Below are 17,308 nucleotides of genomic sequence, written 5' to 3'. Positions count from 1 at the left end.
AAATTTGGCAGATCATTTGATGAATGCGCTGGTCAGCACAGCGTCATCGTGGCACAAAGCCAGATTGCGCTCGTTGGCGGCCAAAGCTGACAAAGGCACCTCCGTCACGACAAAATCATATCTTGGTCGGGTCAAGCCGTGGGCCACGGATCCAAAGTCCATTCCCAAGGGAGACTCTGCATCGGCCGAGTTGTCCAAGACCTCAATGGATGAGAGGAACTCATCGTCGGAAACACCACCAATGACAGTGGCTCGTCCACCAATCAAGGCCATGCCTGAAAAGCCAACCAATCATCGAATCATTTAAGGGAGAATCTAAAACCATAGATGGCTCTCGTATCTTACCGTGCTCGGTCCTTCCGATAGTCATGGGAGAGAGGCTAGTCCAAGTTTCTTCCTCCAAGGAATACCACTCGGCCGATTTCAACAGATTGTCGTTTTCATCCACACCCCCGGTCACCACGATTCCTTTCTTGTCGTTGATCTCCACAACCAGACAGGCATGGTCTTTTCGCGCTTGAGTCATACTTGGTTGGGTGACGAATTCGTTGGTCTCGACGTCGAACGTTTTCATGTCAGATGTGGCCGCAACTTCCTCGGTGTCACCCCCAATCACGGCAAACATGGTCTTGCTTAAGCGTACAGCACAGAATCGAGACCTGGGCTCGGGCAAAGCTGGTCCGGTGGACCACACGTTGCCATCACCTTTGGCCAACTTCTCGGATCCAGCCATGCGGGAACCATTGACAAACCCACCCAGAATGTACATAGTCTGACCCAGTCGAACGCTCGCAGCCTCCTCTCTCGCCTCGTTTAAGTTGCTGTGGTCACTCCACGCATGGGTCTTGGGATCGTAGGCAAGACAATCCGATCGGATTTGACCTCGATGATCTTTCCCGCCGCAAATCAATACCTGTCGGTTGACGAACTCGGACACGGCGGCTGCTCTACCAACCTCGGTTGCATTTGCGGGCACAGCCTCTCCGCAGACCGTGCTGTGGCGAACAATGTCAATGGATTCGGCTTCCTTGGATCCTAGAAAGTAATGACCGGGATGCCTGCCGACGGCCACCATTGCCACGTGAGGCTCAGCAGCTCCACCCTCGCAACTTCGAAAGAGGTAGCAGTATTTGGGGGCTGGACTGTAGTCAATGGGATACCAGTAATAGAATCGACAGCCAGGGGTGTCTTCGCACCTGTAACAAAAAGATTAAACCATGTTCAAAGTCATTTTACTATTTAGTTGGATCAGTTGTGCTCCTCCGAAGATGGTCGTTGACCTACTTGATTTTACATTGCTCAGTGGAGTCTGTGAACAATGTGTGATCAATGTAGTTGTTTTTCTCCAACGGGCATTCCTGGTTCTTGATGACACGGGGAGAACAGCTCTTAAGGTGATAGCACATCATGGATTGATGTTCATCCTTCTCCGGAAAGTGCTTGTAGTACCCACAGAGATCGTTATTGGAGCAAGATATTTCGCAATCCTTTTCTCGCCTTACAAAGGCTTGAACTTTCACCGTATTTTCCCTGCAAGATTCGAAATATTTGGTCATTAGTTAATAGTACTATGTGCATCTCCTGAACATTTTACCGATTAAGTGGGCAAATATTTGTGGCCTTCATGACCTTCCGGTTGCATTGGTCGTAAAGAAAGCATTGAGCTGGTTGATTCGTGGCATCAACTTGATTGGAACCTGAGCCCGCATAGTAGTAGAAGAAGAGGCATTTCTCGCTGTTGGAGCACATCTCCTCGCATTCCTCGGAGCTTTGAACGAATAAGATCGTATCCAAGAGATTTCCGTTCTGGAGCGGGCATTCTTCAGGAGCTTTTCGAAGCCGGGGTAATGCAGTGCCCAGTTTGGCCAAGGAGATCAATATTAACACGCTTTGGCAAAGCGAAGTCAAAGTGCAAACCATGTTGAACAACCAACTCTTCTCGTGTCACCAAAGACAGATATCTAAAAATTATGAATCATGTTCGATTTAGTATACAACCAGCTCCCAATAGTTTGAAGGGGATGTGACTAACGAATTCATTCCAGCTCAGAGCACAGTACACTTCCGATATTCGAGGGGGATGGAATTTATTCTTCCATTGTTCTGGATGACAGTGCCAATAAAACTATTAAACCTTGACAAGGTGCGAACTTCTCCTTGGGGAACTGGTTTGTGTTCGGTTGGAAATACTCTAAGTTTTACAACTAGGGGGCATATGGGAAAAGTCCCAAACAAGTGAACCAGTCTCCAGCCATTCAATATTAATTCATCGCATTGTACCCAAGGGGGGTTAAATAGACGACACCAATATTAACAATGCTGGGACAATCGCTTTTCAACGGTTGATGAAATATTTACACGATTGCACGTTATTTTGAGTGAAATAGTCACGAGAGCGAAAAACTGCACCTTGAGCGTTTGTTCCAGAAGCTCGCTCATCCTTGGACTCATTGGGGGCAGTCTCTCGTACCTGGATTGACACAATGATAGAAAGTCGCGTCCTCGATTGACGAATAATCCATTTGTGGATCCTTTTTGCATCTCTTTTTCTTTTCAGTTACATTTCTTACTATTACTACGTATGTGTTGTAAAATTTCGGTGCGTAACGTTTTCTTTTGAGATTGTAAAAACTGCCCTACAATTGTTTTTACTTTTTTCCACTCTCCTCACTTTGAAGCTTGAAAAGAGTATATGTTAACTCAAAGAGGACCTTAATTCATCCCCAAATGTCGATGACGATGTTGAATGCATTTGTACTTTGGAGAGTATGAAGCTATCTCAAATTAGATCTAGTCCCACTTACCTCAATGATGATTGTAATCGAAGTGAGCTTGTTCTTCCAACACTTGGAAATCAACTATCCCGAATCGAATGTAGTCTTCTCGGCATGAAACCGGCAAATTTGTGTTCCCCCTCACCTTCCCCCTCCTTGGTCCCACTTGCCTCTCGCTTTTTCCCGCTCTCTTTCTCATGAACTTGGTGGCTTGGTCCATAGAGATCTTAGTCAGAAGAAGTGACCAATTGTTAGGTAACAGAAGGGCAAATAATGAACTAAGGCACATGAATGACATGGCTCAATCCATTGCAAGATTGTTTTACAAATTGCAAGAACTTTTCAATTCACACCATATTTGGATCTTGGATGGTTGCGTCTTTTCATCATCCAAGTTTGGCAAGAAAAAGTACATGTATTTCTCTACTCACCGCAGAAAAAAAGGCCGAAGACTTCGTACTTGAGGCACAGTAGGAAAGGGAAAGAGGAAGCGAGCGCAGGCTCACCAACCATCCGACCACCCAACGGACAGACGGATCAGTCATTTATTTAAGCAACCACGACCATGGCGCTTGAAGTGCCACTTTTTGGCTTAATAATACATGCTCGAGGGCGGCCGGAATTCATGCATGTCCCCGCGACTAAGTCATCGTTGGTCATTGACATTTACTTTAACGAATTTTTCAGCCTGTCGAGATCAATACACTTTTAATGAAATATTCAATATGACGTGCTTGTATGAGTATCGAATTCATGAAAGACAAAAGGTCTGGGTGTATTTGAAATAGTCAATCCCAAAGACGAGATTTGCGCAACACGTCTCTTTTGAATGCAGTTTCTTTGGTTTTTAGACTAAGTATGACTGTCCATGTTTCCGCGGTCAACCAATTTCTAGAAAGTCGCCCAAGATTTGTGAGAGCTTTCTCGATCGGTCATTTACCCTGAGTCACTAGCCAGAAGCTAGAGTTTCCGGATGATGAGCCTTTCTTTAAGTATGTTACACCGGGACAGTAGAATATACCTAGGTAGACCTTGTTTTACAATATTTGAACGCAACAAGCTGAAAGCGCCTCCATGATTCCCGGGAGCGTAGAAGGAAAGAGAGGAGCACAGTATCCATGTATTATAGTAGCTTCAATTACAAGACTGAACCACGCAGGAAACCAATTATTCATGTCCACCGCCAACAAGCGAAACTCGTTGGTTATGTACTTGACTTGACCTACTTTGATCTCAATGTAGGCAAGAAAGTGAGGAGGGAGGATTATGTTGCCGATCAACTTGTTGACTTTTTGTTTCCGTTTTGCTGTGAAACCAGATCATCCATAATATGACTGGTCCAGACTCTCTGACTTCATTCTACTTGGAAGCCATGTTTGCCCTTGATTAAGCCTTTTGAAGGTGGAAAGCTATTACACGGTCTGGGTGTCTGGCAATCATAAGAATCTAACACTTTTTCCGTTCTTGGCAAACTTGAGACACGCCAAACGAAAAGCCCCCTAAACCTCGACCAAGATCAGTGGGTTTCGTGTGGAACGGGGTTTCATGTTCCAAGGAGCCAGAAGGGTACTCACAAATCGTAGACCTTTGGAATTTGGCCCAGGCCATTATTAAGGCGCTCAGTTCCTAGTAAGAAGGTCGAGAACCCTCCCCAAGGCCGAGTAGACAATAAAGGCCGCCACTAAATGCAGACCGAGGACCACCGCGGGTTTTTTGATGGATTTCATGATTTGACCTAAATTGGCTCTCGCTTATTTTTCATATCCACCAATTGAAATATTGTAGATAACCCGGGGTCCTTCATCGCCCCTTCTCACATTCAGTAACTAGCTCAATGTCAACTAGATGATGGAGTGTCAAGTGGAGCACCCACATGAATTGTCCTTGTGTTATGGATGTAGACTTTCTCTTAAGCGTTGTCCACAAACTTACAGCTCTATTCTAATTGTGACACGTCTGATGCTGCTAATTGTCCCTATTTACATTTGATCACACAGTCTGTATGAGGCAAAAACTTTCATTTTCATGAGGCCGCATTTTCGTTGGCATGCATGTTGTTATGGGACATGGAGTGCAGACGCATTTGATTGAATGGCTCGAGGAAAATGAAATGAAAAAAAAATGTATTGTGGTAAGCATTCATGCCAAGTCTTGTTGTGGCGATGGTTGTTGTTGCTCCCGCTGGTGCTTTTGGTGTTGTTTCGTCCTTTTGTTCTACGTATAGTGTTGCTACTTCATCTCAATGTGTAGGAACTTAATTGTTGTTCACATTTCAAGGCTAGTTAGATCAAGGTTTTTACATATAAAAGTAGGCTGGATGACAGGCAGGGCCATGATGGTGGTGGGCCTGGTGGCGGAGTATGCGTCAAAAATCCAGGAAAGAGACAAAAAAAGGAAAAGAACCATGGGACGCGATTCATATTTTTGCTTCCCCGATTGCATACTTTGATAAGCATGCCCTGGCAGTTTGTTCGTCTGTCTGTGGTTCTCGTCACTTGCAAATGACTATGTAACCTCCCGTTGGTGAAAGGACAGCGGCCACGAAAACTTTATCTGCCATTATAACACCTTAGAATCTCTCTACCATGCATGGTTCACCGGATAAACTATGGTTATCAGATGTCCTCTTGGCAACATGCCAAAGGTCTCACAGTCTCCGCAGTACGCTTTCGTTTGCGTTGTGCTCGAGATCCGAGTCTTGAGCCAGGAAAGCAAACCAGAAATGTCACTGAAAACAAGCCAAAGGATGGAGGATGGAGGATGACATTTGATTGTTGATTGTCTGTACTTCGTGGTGTCATCATGGTCTTAGCAGCGATGATGAGAGTGATGTTGCACCTTTACAATGTGCTCTTTGACTCGTTGGCTTCCTGATTGAATGATCCAATTCATTTTCTCAAGAATCGTACCTCATACTTACATCAGACCTTGAGTTCACGAAGATTCTCTACTCGTGGTTGTCGTCATCTCAGTTAGTAAAATGGCCTTTCAACCCATGTACGTAGTAGCTTGAAGAACAAAAGTAGAAAAGAGTTTTACACCTCGGAGTATCTAGCATATTCATCTCCCGCACTTGCATCCGATGAAGTTCGTGAAGGAGCGAAGCTTGCTCCTCCGTCCACAAGAAGTTCTACGCCAGCCAACCAGGCAGAGGCATTAGGAAAATTCAAGGATACAGCCTCTCCAAAAGCTATAGGTCGACCAAGCAACCAAGCAACCAGCAATCAACCAACCCACTATAGGCATGGCAAAGGAAATGGTGGCTAGGGTAGTGAGTGGAGACGGCGACGGCATCATCCATCCCACGATCAGAATTGATCATCCTTCCCAGGCCTTCTTAGCTTAGTCACCCTCCGCCAGGACCATCGCCACTGCTACCACAACAACCGCAACAACACCAACCAACGATATAAACCAGCTCTTCTCACGTGGAGATTCAAAACTGCTTCGTCCGCCGTCTATTCTTAAAACCAAGAGAGAAGCTGTCTACATGTATGGTGTGTCCCTGCTACTCGTACATACAGTCTGTACCAATGTACAGGAGAAGGAGGTGCGCGGGCACATACTAACCATCGGAAACCTGGAAATGGCAGAAGCAACATGCACCAGAACCATTCAATCTATCGCCGCAGTTTGTCCGTGAATCTCTGTCGCTGAGTGAGATTTGACCCTGAATTGGGAGTCGAAGGATTTTTCCTTCGCCTGTGCGTACGCACCTGTGCCGTAAGTGGTGCTGCGTACACTAGTAGCAGAAGGGCTTCTTCTCCTTTTGGTCGCTCAGGACGGTGTGACTGTGTGCGTACGTACGTAGCTCAATCACCTTCCGAAAATGCATGCCTTGATGATGATGATGGGGATGATGATGATGATGATGGCCTAGCCTGGTCTGGATTGTCGCGGTGAGACTTCTTGTCAATGGCTGCAACTTACCCGCCGACGGCAGGTCTTGGAGGCAATGGTTTTCCAAGGACACTGACACGCATCCACGCCACACACCCTTACGTATCGTATGCTCTCACAGGTTGTGGAACCGAAGGAAGGCATTTATTTGACAGTCGCTCTTGAAAATGTTTGCCCCTGAATGTTGGCTTAGTGCTGCTGCTGCTGCTAGTGTTACAGAAGCTAAAGGGTGGAAGGGAGGACTACCGCCGCTTGGGTTGCCTCTTTTCTCTACGTACATACAGCAACTATTGGACACGTTCTGAGGGACTCGTAAAAGCGAAGAAGACGGAGAAGTCCAGTGGTTTGATTCGTGGCTAGTTATTGGTTGGAATCGACCAAAAGGGCCTCTTGAACCTCCCTTCTCCTCCATTCCTTATCATGGCTTTGAAAGGAAAGAAAATACAGTCCCGACTTTGAACGTTGCTTCGGACCATGACGGCTGAAATTACCGTGAACGTTATTTAACATCGCTTACCATAGAAACTAATTGGATTACAACCAGAGTGAAGGACAACGCAGAACACAAAATTTTTCTCGCGCCTCGAATATTTCTCACCAAATTAGTAATTTATCTCCACTCTGAAAGAAACGAGCTTTTGAATTATTTTCTTGACTGCGAACTCGTCGCTCTACATATGGCTATTGCTCGATTCTGGTTTTTGCAATCCCAAGATGCCTAGAATTCACTCACTTCAAGTGGGCCCGCTTGGTCGGTTTTGCTGTTGGTTGGCTAGCTGCCAGCAGCTGAGGATGACTTTTTTGCAAAGCGGAAGTATCTCCTTGCTTTGCTGTTGTTAGGCCTGTTGCCTGACTCTTAAAGTGGGACGCAATTCATGCGTAATCCTCTCACACAAGTGCATGCACTCAACGCAATCTGAGTTTGAGAATGTTTTGTTGTTGGTGTTGTAGTTGCTGATGTTGGTTTGATGGTTGTGCTCGTAGATTGAAAGGGAAAAGGTGCAGCAAGGTGCATCATTTTTTGTTAGGTGTACATAAATTCGGAAGAAAACAGACTAAGTACTACGAGTACGTATATCAGGACGCTTTTTGACTGAAATCGACTTCAAAGATAAGGTGTTCTAGGATAACTCGTTGGAGATAGATAGAGTTAATTGATTAGAAAACGTATGCAGGTGTTGTTGGGATTGATATGTGATCCAAAAACTGAGAGATGGCTGCTGGCCCGTATCTCATGGACACTGAGGGTGTTTCGTGTTCTTCAATGATAAGAAACTGGTGTCACAATGGCTCATTTTTCTTTATATACGTATGTGTGGGAGGAGTTTTGTATGCATTACATTGCACAGTTTCTCGGTTGGCAGATTCAGCTCGTCGCGGTATCCTTGATCCAGATGGCCCAGATCTTATTTAGGTCAATACATCAGTAACATCACCCACACAGAAGGTACATTTCAAGATCATAATGTCACAGAAACACGTTCAACGAGGCCGAGACACAAGGTAGAAAATATTCATAGAGTTTAACGCTCGGTCTTGGGTCTGGACTCCCTCCATTTCTTGATATTGGGCAGGTTATTGATCTTGTCGGAAAGCTGACCCAATTCTGGGGCCATTTTTTTCCACGAGTCACCCACTGATCCTTCAAATGTTTCGAGAATGCTGGCAAACACCAAATCGGCGTAGGTGAGCTGAAAATGTCAAAGATTTTGGTCACTCACATGGCTTCTGAATCGGGTTTAATTTAATCCCGTTTACCTCGGATCCAGTCAGATAGGCGCCCTTGTTGGCCTTCATGTACGAAGTGAGATATTCCAAAAAGGTCTTGAAATCTCCATTGAAGAATTTTGCGGCCATCTCTTTCTTCTTTGTTTCATCTTGTTCGTAGAAAATTGGAATGGCCTCTGGCAAGGGATACAAAACGTTCCAGTTTCCATGATATTTTTGAAAATTAAAGCTTCTATTCAACACTTACTGTTGAAGCAATCGGTGATACAATCCACGATGAAATCAGCCTTGGCCGTGGTCAGGATATCTTTACCGGCCAAGTTCAACTCTCGGGCCACAAATCGAGCAATGGCCATGGATTGACCGATGTACTCTCCCTTGTATTCCAAGACAGGACATTGACCAAACGGGATTTCTAGAACATCATTAGTCAATGTACAGTAAAAAAAGGTACAAATGTAATTATAAAATGTCAAATAACTAGATCCGAATTCTTACTTGGCTTGAGTTCCACCCATTCCTCCTTTTCGAGCCGGCAATCCTCATATTCCACTCCGGCTTGAGCAAAGATATAGCGAATTGCTTCAGCTCGACCTCGGCTATTGAAGTAGATCAATTTCATCTTAGCGGGCATGATGTAAGTAATGGTTGTCTATTAGCTTATTCACAACTAAATCCCCAAGATGGAAACGACGTGTATTAATCAGACTGTGAAGGTTCCAGAATCAATACCAGGGTTCAACGTACACTTGCTTGAGCCGGTAGATCACGGCGGACGTACTCGCTAACGTTGACATATCAAGTCAGATTGATTACTAACTGCCTTTATCTCTCATTGTGACCCCGACTTTTCGTGTTAGCAAACCCAAATTAGCTAAAACTAGACCAATAGTAGACGTCTTTGCTATTTATGTATTCATAACGGCCTGATCAATTTGTGCCAATGGTAATATAAATCCAAATCAACTGAATGGACATTTTAGGAGCAACAAATTACAATCAGAATGGGTACATGTACTTTAGAACGGGTGTACGTTATTGTGCTTTGGAGTGTCTCGATTCAAATATCAGGTTAGAGGGCCATAAGGTTACTGATCTTGAGGTCTTGTCTCCCTCCATTTCTTGATGTTCGGTAGTTCGTTGATCTTGTTCATCAGCTGACCCAACTCTGGGGCCATTTTTTTGCATATTTCACCAACTTCTCCATCGAGGGCTTCCATTACGCTGGCGAACACTAAATCAGCGTAGGTGAGCTGAAATGATATCATGTATTGATCATGTCTCAAAACATTGAGTTACATCTCATCATGTCTACCTCTGCTCCCGTCAGATAACTTCCTTTGTTGGCCTTCATGTAAGACGTGAGATGCTCCACGAAAGTCTTGAAATCCTCGTCGAAGAATTTCTCCATTGATTCTTTCTTTTTTGCTTCATCTTGTTCAAAGACGATAGGTATGGCCTCTAAAGAGGAATTTTGGGAGGGAGATTTTCTATTAAATCATGTTATCCCTGTGTGACGGAAAAAGGAACATACTGTTGAAGCATTCAGTGAGACAATCCACAACGAAGTCAGCCTTAGCCGTGGTCAGGTTGTCCTTGCCGGCCAAGTTCAATTCACGGGCCACAAATCGAGCGATGACCATGGATTGCCCGATGTACTCGCCCTTGTATTCCAAGACAGGGATTTGTCCAAATGGGATTTCTGGAGCACCAAAGGAAAGGTTTGAATCATAATATCTTAATATGCTTAAATGTCACTTTACTTGGTTTGAGTTCGGCCCACTGTTCCTTGTTCAGCCGGCAATCCTCGTAATCAGCGCCGGCTTGAGCGAATATATACCGAATAGGCTCAGCTCGACCACGGCTATTGAAATAGATCAGCTTCATTTTGTCGGCCATGATTTCCAATCCACTTTGATACTAAAAATGGATATCAATGTTGATCATGCAAGGCTTGGAAAAGTCCAAAATCTAAGCTGCAATCGAATGTTTACCTGCCAGAGTATCGAATGTACCTGTACCTGGTTGCGTTAGTCTCGAGGTGAACGTGTACCAACCTACGTACATACAATACATGCGCAGATGAATTATGCCCGACTGGCCGACGTTGGCCATCGTTCAAGCGCATTTCTTTATCTTTAACTTCAAATCCAATTTCCAGGTAAGCGAGCCGAGATTGGAGTAGGATCAGTTTGTACTGAGGGTGGTGAGTTAATTCACTGCCAATAAAAAAAAATTATGAAGGCACTTCAAACGAAAGTAATTATTGAACGAATGAGGAGATTGAGGTCAATATTAACATGGCATGTGTTTTTATTAATATTCCGAAAGGTGCTGTTTTTTAATCACTGTCGACATTGGTTAACGCCCGTATTGGGATAAGGCTTGGATGACAACCTTCTTTTGGTCACTCAACCGCATAGAGGCACTTTCCCCAAGGACAAGTCGCAACATGAGTAGATTGGCTTGATACTGGTCTGATGTGTTTTTTTTCAGAGGATTAGACATCACAGTTGATAAGGTATTTGCAGCAATGCACCATTTTTTCTTCCCAACGCTCTCGGGCAAAGATATCCAATCCATATTGACCTTCTTGAGGGACCTTGATATCCACTAGTAAGTATTTTTCGTCCTTAATTCGGTATCGAGCGTCGCGCTTTTTCCCCCTCTAGAATGGGGGAAATTTAGAATCAGTTTGGCCTTGAAGATGAGTGTGATTAGACATGGCCTTTCAAGACCTTTCCTTAATGAGTATTCTACTATTGGGTATCGGGAATTGCCATTAGCCTCGACTTTTCTTAAGAGACTTCTAATTGCCACTTCATGCAGACTTGAGTAATGACAGTTGGGCTTGCTTACCTCGTCGTAGGGGCGATCTCCATTTTTATGAAGGCGAATGACAAAGTCCAACATGAGCTTGGTCATTTCAAACTCCATGTTGAGAGTCAAGGGCTTCTCCTCCTTGAGATTGACATTGGTATCGGGAGCCGCATTGATGACTGGGTACAAATGGCTCAGTGGGATCAATCCTATCAATTTGACGGCCTTTGTTGGACCCCATTCTCCTGGGGCACAATCCGGAAGAGCAACATTAGGCTAAGGGTGGGATATGAAATTAAGCCATTTGAGTGTGAGTATGTACTATTCGAATGATGAACGACAAACTTTTCCTGGTTGTCTATTGCTCGTGGCATTCAAAGACCATTGGGAAGGAATTTTCTTTTCATGACACACTCTAGTAGGCAACGAATTACATCCATCTAAATCCGATGGGGAATGTAGCTAGGGAGAAAAGTGGATTGGCTGCCATGATGATCGTAATCACCAGCAGTTTTTAAGGTTATTTTCAAGGTGACAATGCTCCAAGTAATGAAATGTTTCCCCTCTTTGTTACTTATACTGATCAATCATGGCAGCTTGGGAATCGACTGGGAAATTCGCAACCACACGCCATAACAAGCCAATCTAGCAGATCATTCTCCAATGGTCTAGTTCGTTTATGATGGTTATGATTACTCTAAATATGATTACCTTATCCACTCCATGGCAATTGAGTTTAAATCGACAAATATTGACATATTTGATAGGTTCCTCGGTTAGACACTGCTCATAGGTGGGCGAGACAGCGCAGAATATGTCCAAAAGATAGGTCCCTTTCTGAGGGGCGTGAAATTGGAACACGGTCATTTCGTCCTCCGTAGACATCATGAGAAATCGACCCAAAGGAACTTTGCCCATTTCGCCCTCGACAGTGACGGCGGTGTTGCCCGACTTAAAGAAGGACACTTCGTAATGGAAACTGACATCGGGTGGGGCCAAGATCCTCACTCTCGCTTGGCCCAATTCATCGCAATCCAGAACCGAGGCCGCATTGCCCTCTAAGCCGAGGTTGTAATGAAAAAAAGTGGAGCGGAGTAAGGGCAGATCCTCGAATTCTTGAAGAGTGATCGATTGTTCCATGAGCTGCCATTTCTCGTCGATCGGGTAGAACTCAAAGATGAATTTGTCTGGGTCGGTGAGGAAATAGTGGTCTTGGTAAATTTGCCGAGTCTCCCTCGCCATCTGAAAAGTATAGAGGAGAGGTTGCGCGGCTGAAATTGTATTTTGTTTCGAAGACGTCTCTCTGCATGGTTCAAATGTTTTTTTTCTTCAAATACTTACCTTGTTATTAACGCTCATCATGCCCCAATTGGCTTGGATCAATCTCCAGCCACCAGCGACAAAAACCGAGTTCCAACTGTTTCGATATGAGCTATCCACGAATTCCTCTCCTGGAAGATAATCCGTGGCCTTGCTGTACCCTTTGATGACCTAAAAGAAGTGGACCAATCAAAAGATCCCCAAGAATTATTTGGCACAGCTCACCAAACGAGAAACTCTATTCATTTCATCTCCTACCGAGCAATGAAGTCCAGCATAGGCGCACAATCTCTTGAACAGAAGTGCCTTGGTTTCGAGTCCAAATTCGACTCCTCGCATCAGTTGAGTGGGAGCTCCTCGTTTATTGCCCTCTTCGGGGTAATATAAGAACCATGACTCGTGGCTGAATTTTCGTTCGGTCATATATCTGAAAGATAGAGTCAACTTGATCTTATTCTCCGCTTGAAGTTCCATCGAACTTTCCGAGTGGGCTCTTTGCCTTTTGCGGTCTAGGATATTTAAAGTTTGACAGACTCAAAAGTCAGTCTCACGTACCTGAAAAGAACCCTGGCCTTTTCCAGATCGGAAGTGTAGCCCTCGATGAGATCTCGGACTAGATTGCTAAAAAGCTTGTAGTCGTCATGAGCAATCCTAATGGCCGTAGCATCGACCTCTTCGAAGACGTCATAGTTGTTTTCATAGACCTGCTCCTTGTTGTAGACGGGAGGTTCGACCTCGGGCGGGTCTCTTGGGTAGCTTCGGGCCAGGATGGCTTTCCAATCTTCATCCCCGCCCTTCTCAAAATAAGCCATCTTTTTCCTGTAGATCATATCCATCATCTGTTTGCAATGTTTTTCCGTCAATTTGATCACTTTGGAACGCTCGTCTCGATTCAATTGGAACAAGTAGACTTCTCGTTCCTCCTCGTCCATGTTTTTGATCTTTTCCTCTTCTTCCCGGCGACCTTCCAAAAACTTTCTGTGGAACGAGATGCAGTAGGTACATGTTTTTTTCAAAGCAGAGGAAGAACAAGCGAAAGAAAATGAAAAAGGGTTTCTTCACTTGAGTGGAAGGCAACCGAATTCAGAGGAGTAGTAAGAAGCTCATCCTCCACCCATTAGTAGTGTAGAGTTGTGCAATGAGATGCTTTGAAACAAATGCAAGCATGGCTATGGATGGCTGACATGCTCAATGGCAAGAACTCTGAGGAACAATGAATCTCTTTCCTGGATCCTGGATTCCTGGAAAGACTTCTTCCCCTTGAACATTTTAAATTTTGGCTTTCCTGTAGCTAAAAGCCAAACCGGCAACAAAGGCTGGCCCTCCCTTAACGATTCAAAGTACATCCTAATGATTTCAGAACAAAAAGCTCTAGCATGCCATTTCTGGTAAATAAATTCGAAGGAAGGTGGATCTGAAATTTCCTGGAAGAAAACTTTTGGCACAACGAAAACAGGAAGACACGAAGGCCTCACATTTCCCCCCAGTTTTTCAATTGGAAACAACTTTGATCTACGTAGACCAAAACATACCGTGGTCTGAGTACCAACTGACCTGTAAAGCCGATCCTCTTCATCCTTTTGTTTGTTCTCCAATTCGATCTGTTCCTTGCGGGTTAGGAACTCGTTCAGACCAGGTTCGGCATAGCTGGTAAAGATTTGTAAGCTCTGGAAATGTTTCGATTCACGTTTTCCCCCGGAAGTCTCCAGGATCGACGATCTCGAGGTCATTGGCGTGGTCGAGCTCTTTAACGAGGACAACATGGTTCCACGTTCCTTTGGTATTGGATCACGAACTCTCTTAGCACCAAAGGAGGTTTAATGTGTGCTAAATACGGCAGAGAGAGAGAGAGAGAAAGAAGGGGGAGTGGGACGCACGGATGATTGTATTGGTTAGAGGCAGTTGGCAAATGCAGACACGATCTCGCACATCTGTGCCAACTTGCACCTCGTTTTCGCCCAAATTCTGAGAGGAAATTGTTTTTCTTCCACCAAGTCAGACCCCAACCTTGGAATATATGTCCTCAATCAATTCTCACACCCAATGTGCAATGGTAAAGGCTAGAAATCTCGATTTCTTTGACAAATCCACTAACACTTTGTCTTGGTCGCTCTGTGTTTCCGTCACTGATAATGGTGAACAACGCTCGCCCGTGCTATCAACCCAAAGGGCCCCACAACCATACATGCTCTGAGGCAGGCCAAGAAGGGGGCCCTCCTCCCTCTTCTGAAAAGTGAATCTGGCCCCAATCCCGTCAAACGCGTCAAACCCACATTCGCGCTCTTGCTCAAAATTCTGGGATTTCTGTCTTTTCTTGAACACATGGGAGGTAATGTAAAGTCAAGATCAAGAGCTTTTTCAACGGAGCAGAACTAGCCTATCATCTAATGCTATTATTCCGGGAGGATCAAAATCTAGTCAAAAACGACCAACTCGGGCATTCATGTTTCCTATACCATACGTGTACACTTACTCAATTAGATATGCGCGTTTTTGTACCAATTACCTCCATGTGAAGTGCTGGAGATTCACCATACGAGAATTCGGTGTCTTGGTTGGGATGCTTGAGACTATTCCAAAACTCATGACTTAAAGAGTCGAAATGACGCCGTATTTGGGTTTTGCATTGGATCCGCAGAGTCATTTTAATGGCCTGTTCTGTCATTTGTTACCTCGTTATATGCAAATGAACCCGGATGCTTTATGTTCAAGATTAATTCTGATTGCTCTTAGAAAAGATAGTTTGCTTTCATATACCTTGTGTCCCTTAACACGTCCTAGCCATATGTTAATGTACATCCACTTTATGGAAATGTACTCAGTATTCCTCGTCTCTCTTGTAAAACAGTTTCTCATTTGCTTGAGCTCGCTCTTGCATCCGCCTGTCAGGTTTTTTTGGGGAGCCTGTCACAAGATTCATGATAACGCACGACTCATTCCTCAATCCATCCAAAGTGTACAGGGGACAAAACCTGAAACAATTTCTCGCGCAGAAACTCAAAAAGTATGCCTACATCTTTACAATATATCTAAATCTAGCATTAATGATCTGGTATTCAAAACGAGTCACTTGCTGTGGTGCCTCTCTCTCATTGGCACTAGCTCGATTTTGTTCCGCCCAAGGGGTCGGATTCAAAACTTTCGATTCGCCTCCATCCAGTTGGCTTTGACTAATCGCCTTCATTTGGATCTCCAATCGATCTTGGCCAAGCAAAACGAGACGACGCGTCAAGTGTCTTTTGAGCATCCGAGCATTTACTTGGCGCTTAAACAAGCACGATTATGGCTTACTACAAGTTGTCCCGGAGGTTCCTCCGTAGAAACAATAAACACAAGAGCTCGAGATTCAAATCGCGGTAGCCCAGTGCACAAGTTTGTTTTACTCTTAATCTTGGCTGAATTGCATTTCATGCTGGTGATGCTTCTCGAGCCTTACATACCTCATTCAATAAAAAGAACGATGATTCTTCACGAAAGACGAGTGAGATTCGTGCTTCAAAAGTTGCTTTTCCTCCCAAAACATTGACCTCCTTTATGAAAATCTGGTCTGACGAGCTCATTTAGAACTATATTATCCTTCGTCATACGAGTGCATGAGGGAATTTCTTTAGCCAAGATACTTTGTTGGGAGCTCGAAACCACTTCATGAATGGGATGTGATTGTTTTGCCACCAAATAGATAACACACAAAAGGGTCTAATGGAGAATGGCTTTATCGTTTCATTGAGATAAAGAGATAGACGCTGATTGGCCAAGATGTGCCACTCTGTATACAGTTGACATATAAAAAATAAACCTTGTGGTACAATGATTTCAAAAGGAAAAGAGAGACAAGAAATGGTGCTCTTCATCTCATATCTTTATCCGATAACGGATTGGTTCTCCCCGGATGATTTTGGAAAACGAACATCGATGCTTGGCATCACGATATTGGAACATTCAAGCCACCATTTTGTTGTTCCGCTACATTTACCGAAGGGTAGCGAGTTTGCAGATTGTGCCAACCAAGGATAAAAGGGTTGTTTGCCCAACGCACATATGAAAATGTTGAACATTCTGTACGTAGGAGCGTGAATTACGTTTTTCTTTATTTGTGTTTTGAATAGCTTCTTCCGCCATAACACGCGGTTGTTGTATAAAAGACAAACATGTGCTAGGAGACAAATGATTTTTAGAATTGGCAAATCTATCACCATTATCTGTATTTGAATCGGTCTGATTTATCTAACATGTGTATACATTTTGTGTATCGAACCGTCAACTTGTACATTAGTGACGAGGAAAATTAAATTTTAGAATTGGTGTAAGGATACAAGTTTTAATTGAAAACATCTAAAAGTTGAAATTTTGTGCTTCTCAATTTTTCTCTTTATTAGCAATTAGTTGGTCCAATTTGAATTGTTTTGACAGTTTTAGTAAATCCTGACGTCAAAGGTCCTATAGTTTAAAAGTTATTGATAGCACTTTTGAAAAATCATGGATCATCCCTTAGTGCATTGTGTGATTAAGGTCTTTAGAAAATAGCAAAAAAAGGAATTCTGCTTGTGTGTTGTCGCTCTTTTCAGTCTTAAAAGCCTTTCATTTTTGACCAACCCTAGTACAGATGGACGTAGTCGAGCACGAACGAGCAAAAGTCGTGCCCCATTACCTCAACATGTCGCAAAGTCAAGTCTTGCAATTGGCCGTCGGGTTTGGTTGGGATTTTTATTCTTTTCATACAAAGGGTATATATAGTACGTATTAATTTTACTTGCTTTGGAGAGAGT

General features: G+C 43.9%; 4 protein-coding genes across 7 annotated transcripts in view; all 4 read right to left on the bottom strand.

Annotated features, from left to right (window-relative positions):
* LOC131877637 (kelch-like protein 18) lies at positions 1-6,721 on the bottom strand (the record flags this gene model as incomplete). 3 transcript variants are annotated; one of them, XM_059223376.1, is given in 5 exon segments in its annotated part: positions 1-275; positions 346-1,196; positions 1,285-1,530; positions 1,595-1,961; positions 6,705-6,721. In XM_059223376.1, coding segments are annotated over 4 exon segments (1,686 nt in total). In that variant the 5' UTR covers positions 1,921-1,961; positions 6,705-6,721.
* Positions 6,722-7,955: 1,234 nt separating this feature from the next.
* On the bottom strand, positions 7,956-10,381 carry LOC131878108 (uncharacterized). Its single transcript, XM_059224009.1, has 9 exons — positions 10,166-10,381; positions 9,937-10,104; positions 9,718-9,863; positions 9,495-9,655; positions 9,150-9,186; positions 8,901-9,054; positions 8,650-8,817; positions 8,433-8,578; positions 7,956-8,365 (listed from the first exon to the last, which is right to left on the bottom strand). Exons 1-9 carry the CDS (start codon positions 10,299-10,301, stop codon positions 8,198-8,200), a joined length of 1,284 nt encoding a protein of 427 aa, XP_059079992.1. The 5' UTR covers positions 10,302-10,381; the 3' UTR covers positions 7,956-8,197.
* Positions 10,382-10,691: 310 nt separating this feature from the next.
* LOC131877636 (hillarin-like) lies at positions 10,692-15,723 on the bottom strand. 2 transcript variants are annotated; one of them, XM_059223372.1, is made up of 9 exons: positions 15,300-15,723; positions 15,049-15,241; positions 14,097-14,369; positions 13,098-13,520; positions 12,801-12,969; positions 12,564-12,713; positions 11,934-12,464; positions 11,262-11,498; positions 10,692-11,070 (listed from the first exon to the last, which is right to left on the bottom strand). In XM_059223372.1, the coding sequence occupies exons 3-9, from the start codon at positions 14,303-14,305 to the stop codon at positions 10,903-10,905; spliced, it is 1,887 nt and encodes a 628-aa protein (XP_059079355.1). In that variant the 5' UTR covers positions 14,306-14,369; positions 15,049-15,241; positions 15,300-15,723; the 3' UTR covers positions 10,692-10,902. The 2 variants fall into 2 exon arrangements, with proteins under 2 accessions (XP_059079355.1, XP_059079356.1); XM_059223373.1 differs by lacking the exon at positions 15,049-15,241.
* Positions 15,724-16,727: 1,004 nt separating this feature from the next.
* The window catches only part of LOC131878391 (erlin-like), a gene marked incomplete in the record, with an annotated part of 6,364 nt that continues 5,783 nt past the window's right edge, over positions 16,728-17,308 (bottom strand). The window contains 1 exon segment of the mRNA XM_059224344.1: positions 16,728-17,295.

The sequence above is a fragment of the Tigriopus californicus genome, chromosome 3 (genome assembly GCF_007210705.1).
Source record: "Tigriopus californicus strain San Diego chromosome 3, Tcal_SD_v2.1, whole genome shotgun sequence".
In the NCBI taxonomy this organism is placed as follows: domain Eukaryota; kingdom Metazoa; phylum Arthropoda; class Copepoda; order Harpacticoida; family Harpacticidae; genus Tigriopus; species Tigriopus californicus.
This window is presented reverse-complemented; position numbering and strand designations above follow the sequence as displayed.

Excerpts from the sequence above, each read along its gene's own strand:
- LOC131878108 (XM_059224009.1), bottom strand. The coding sequence starts at position 10,301 with ATGGCCGACAAAATGAAGCTGATCTATTTCAATAGCCGTGGTCGAGCT. Across the intron at positions 9,055-9,149 it reads ATCTACCGGCTCAAGCAAGT|ACAACCATTACTTACATCAT; the intron begins GTACGTTGAACC and ends ATAAGCTAATAG. Across the intron at positions 8,818-8,900 it reads ATGGGTGGAACTCAAGCCAA|AAATCCCGTTTGGTCAATGT; the intron begins GTAAGAATTCGG and ends ATGATGTTCTAG.
- LOC131877636 (XM_059223372.1), bottom strand. The coding sequence starts at position 14,305 with ATGTTGTCCTCGTTAAAGAGCTCGACCACGCCAATGACCTCGAGATCG. Across the intron at positions 12,970-13,097 it reads AAGGCCAGGGTTCTTTTCAG|ATATATGACCGAACGAAAAT; the intron begins GTACGTGAGACT and ends TCTATCTTTCAG. Across the intron at positions 12,465-12,563 it reads TGATGAGCGTTAATAACAAG|ATGGCGAGGGAGACTCGGCA; the intron begins GTAAGTATTTGA and ends TATACTTTTCAG.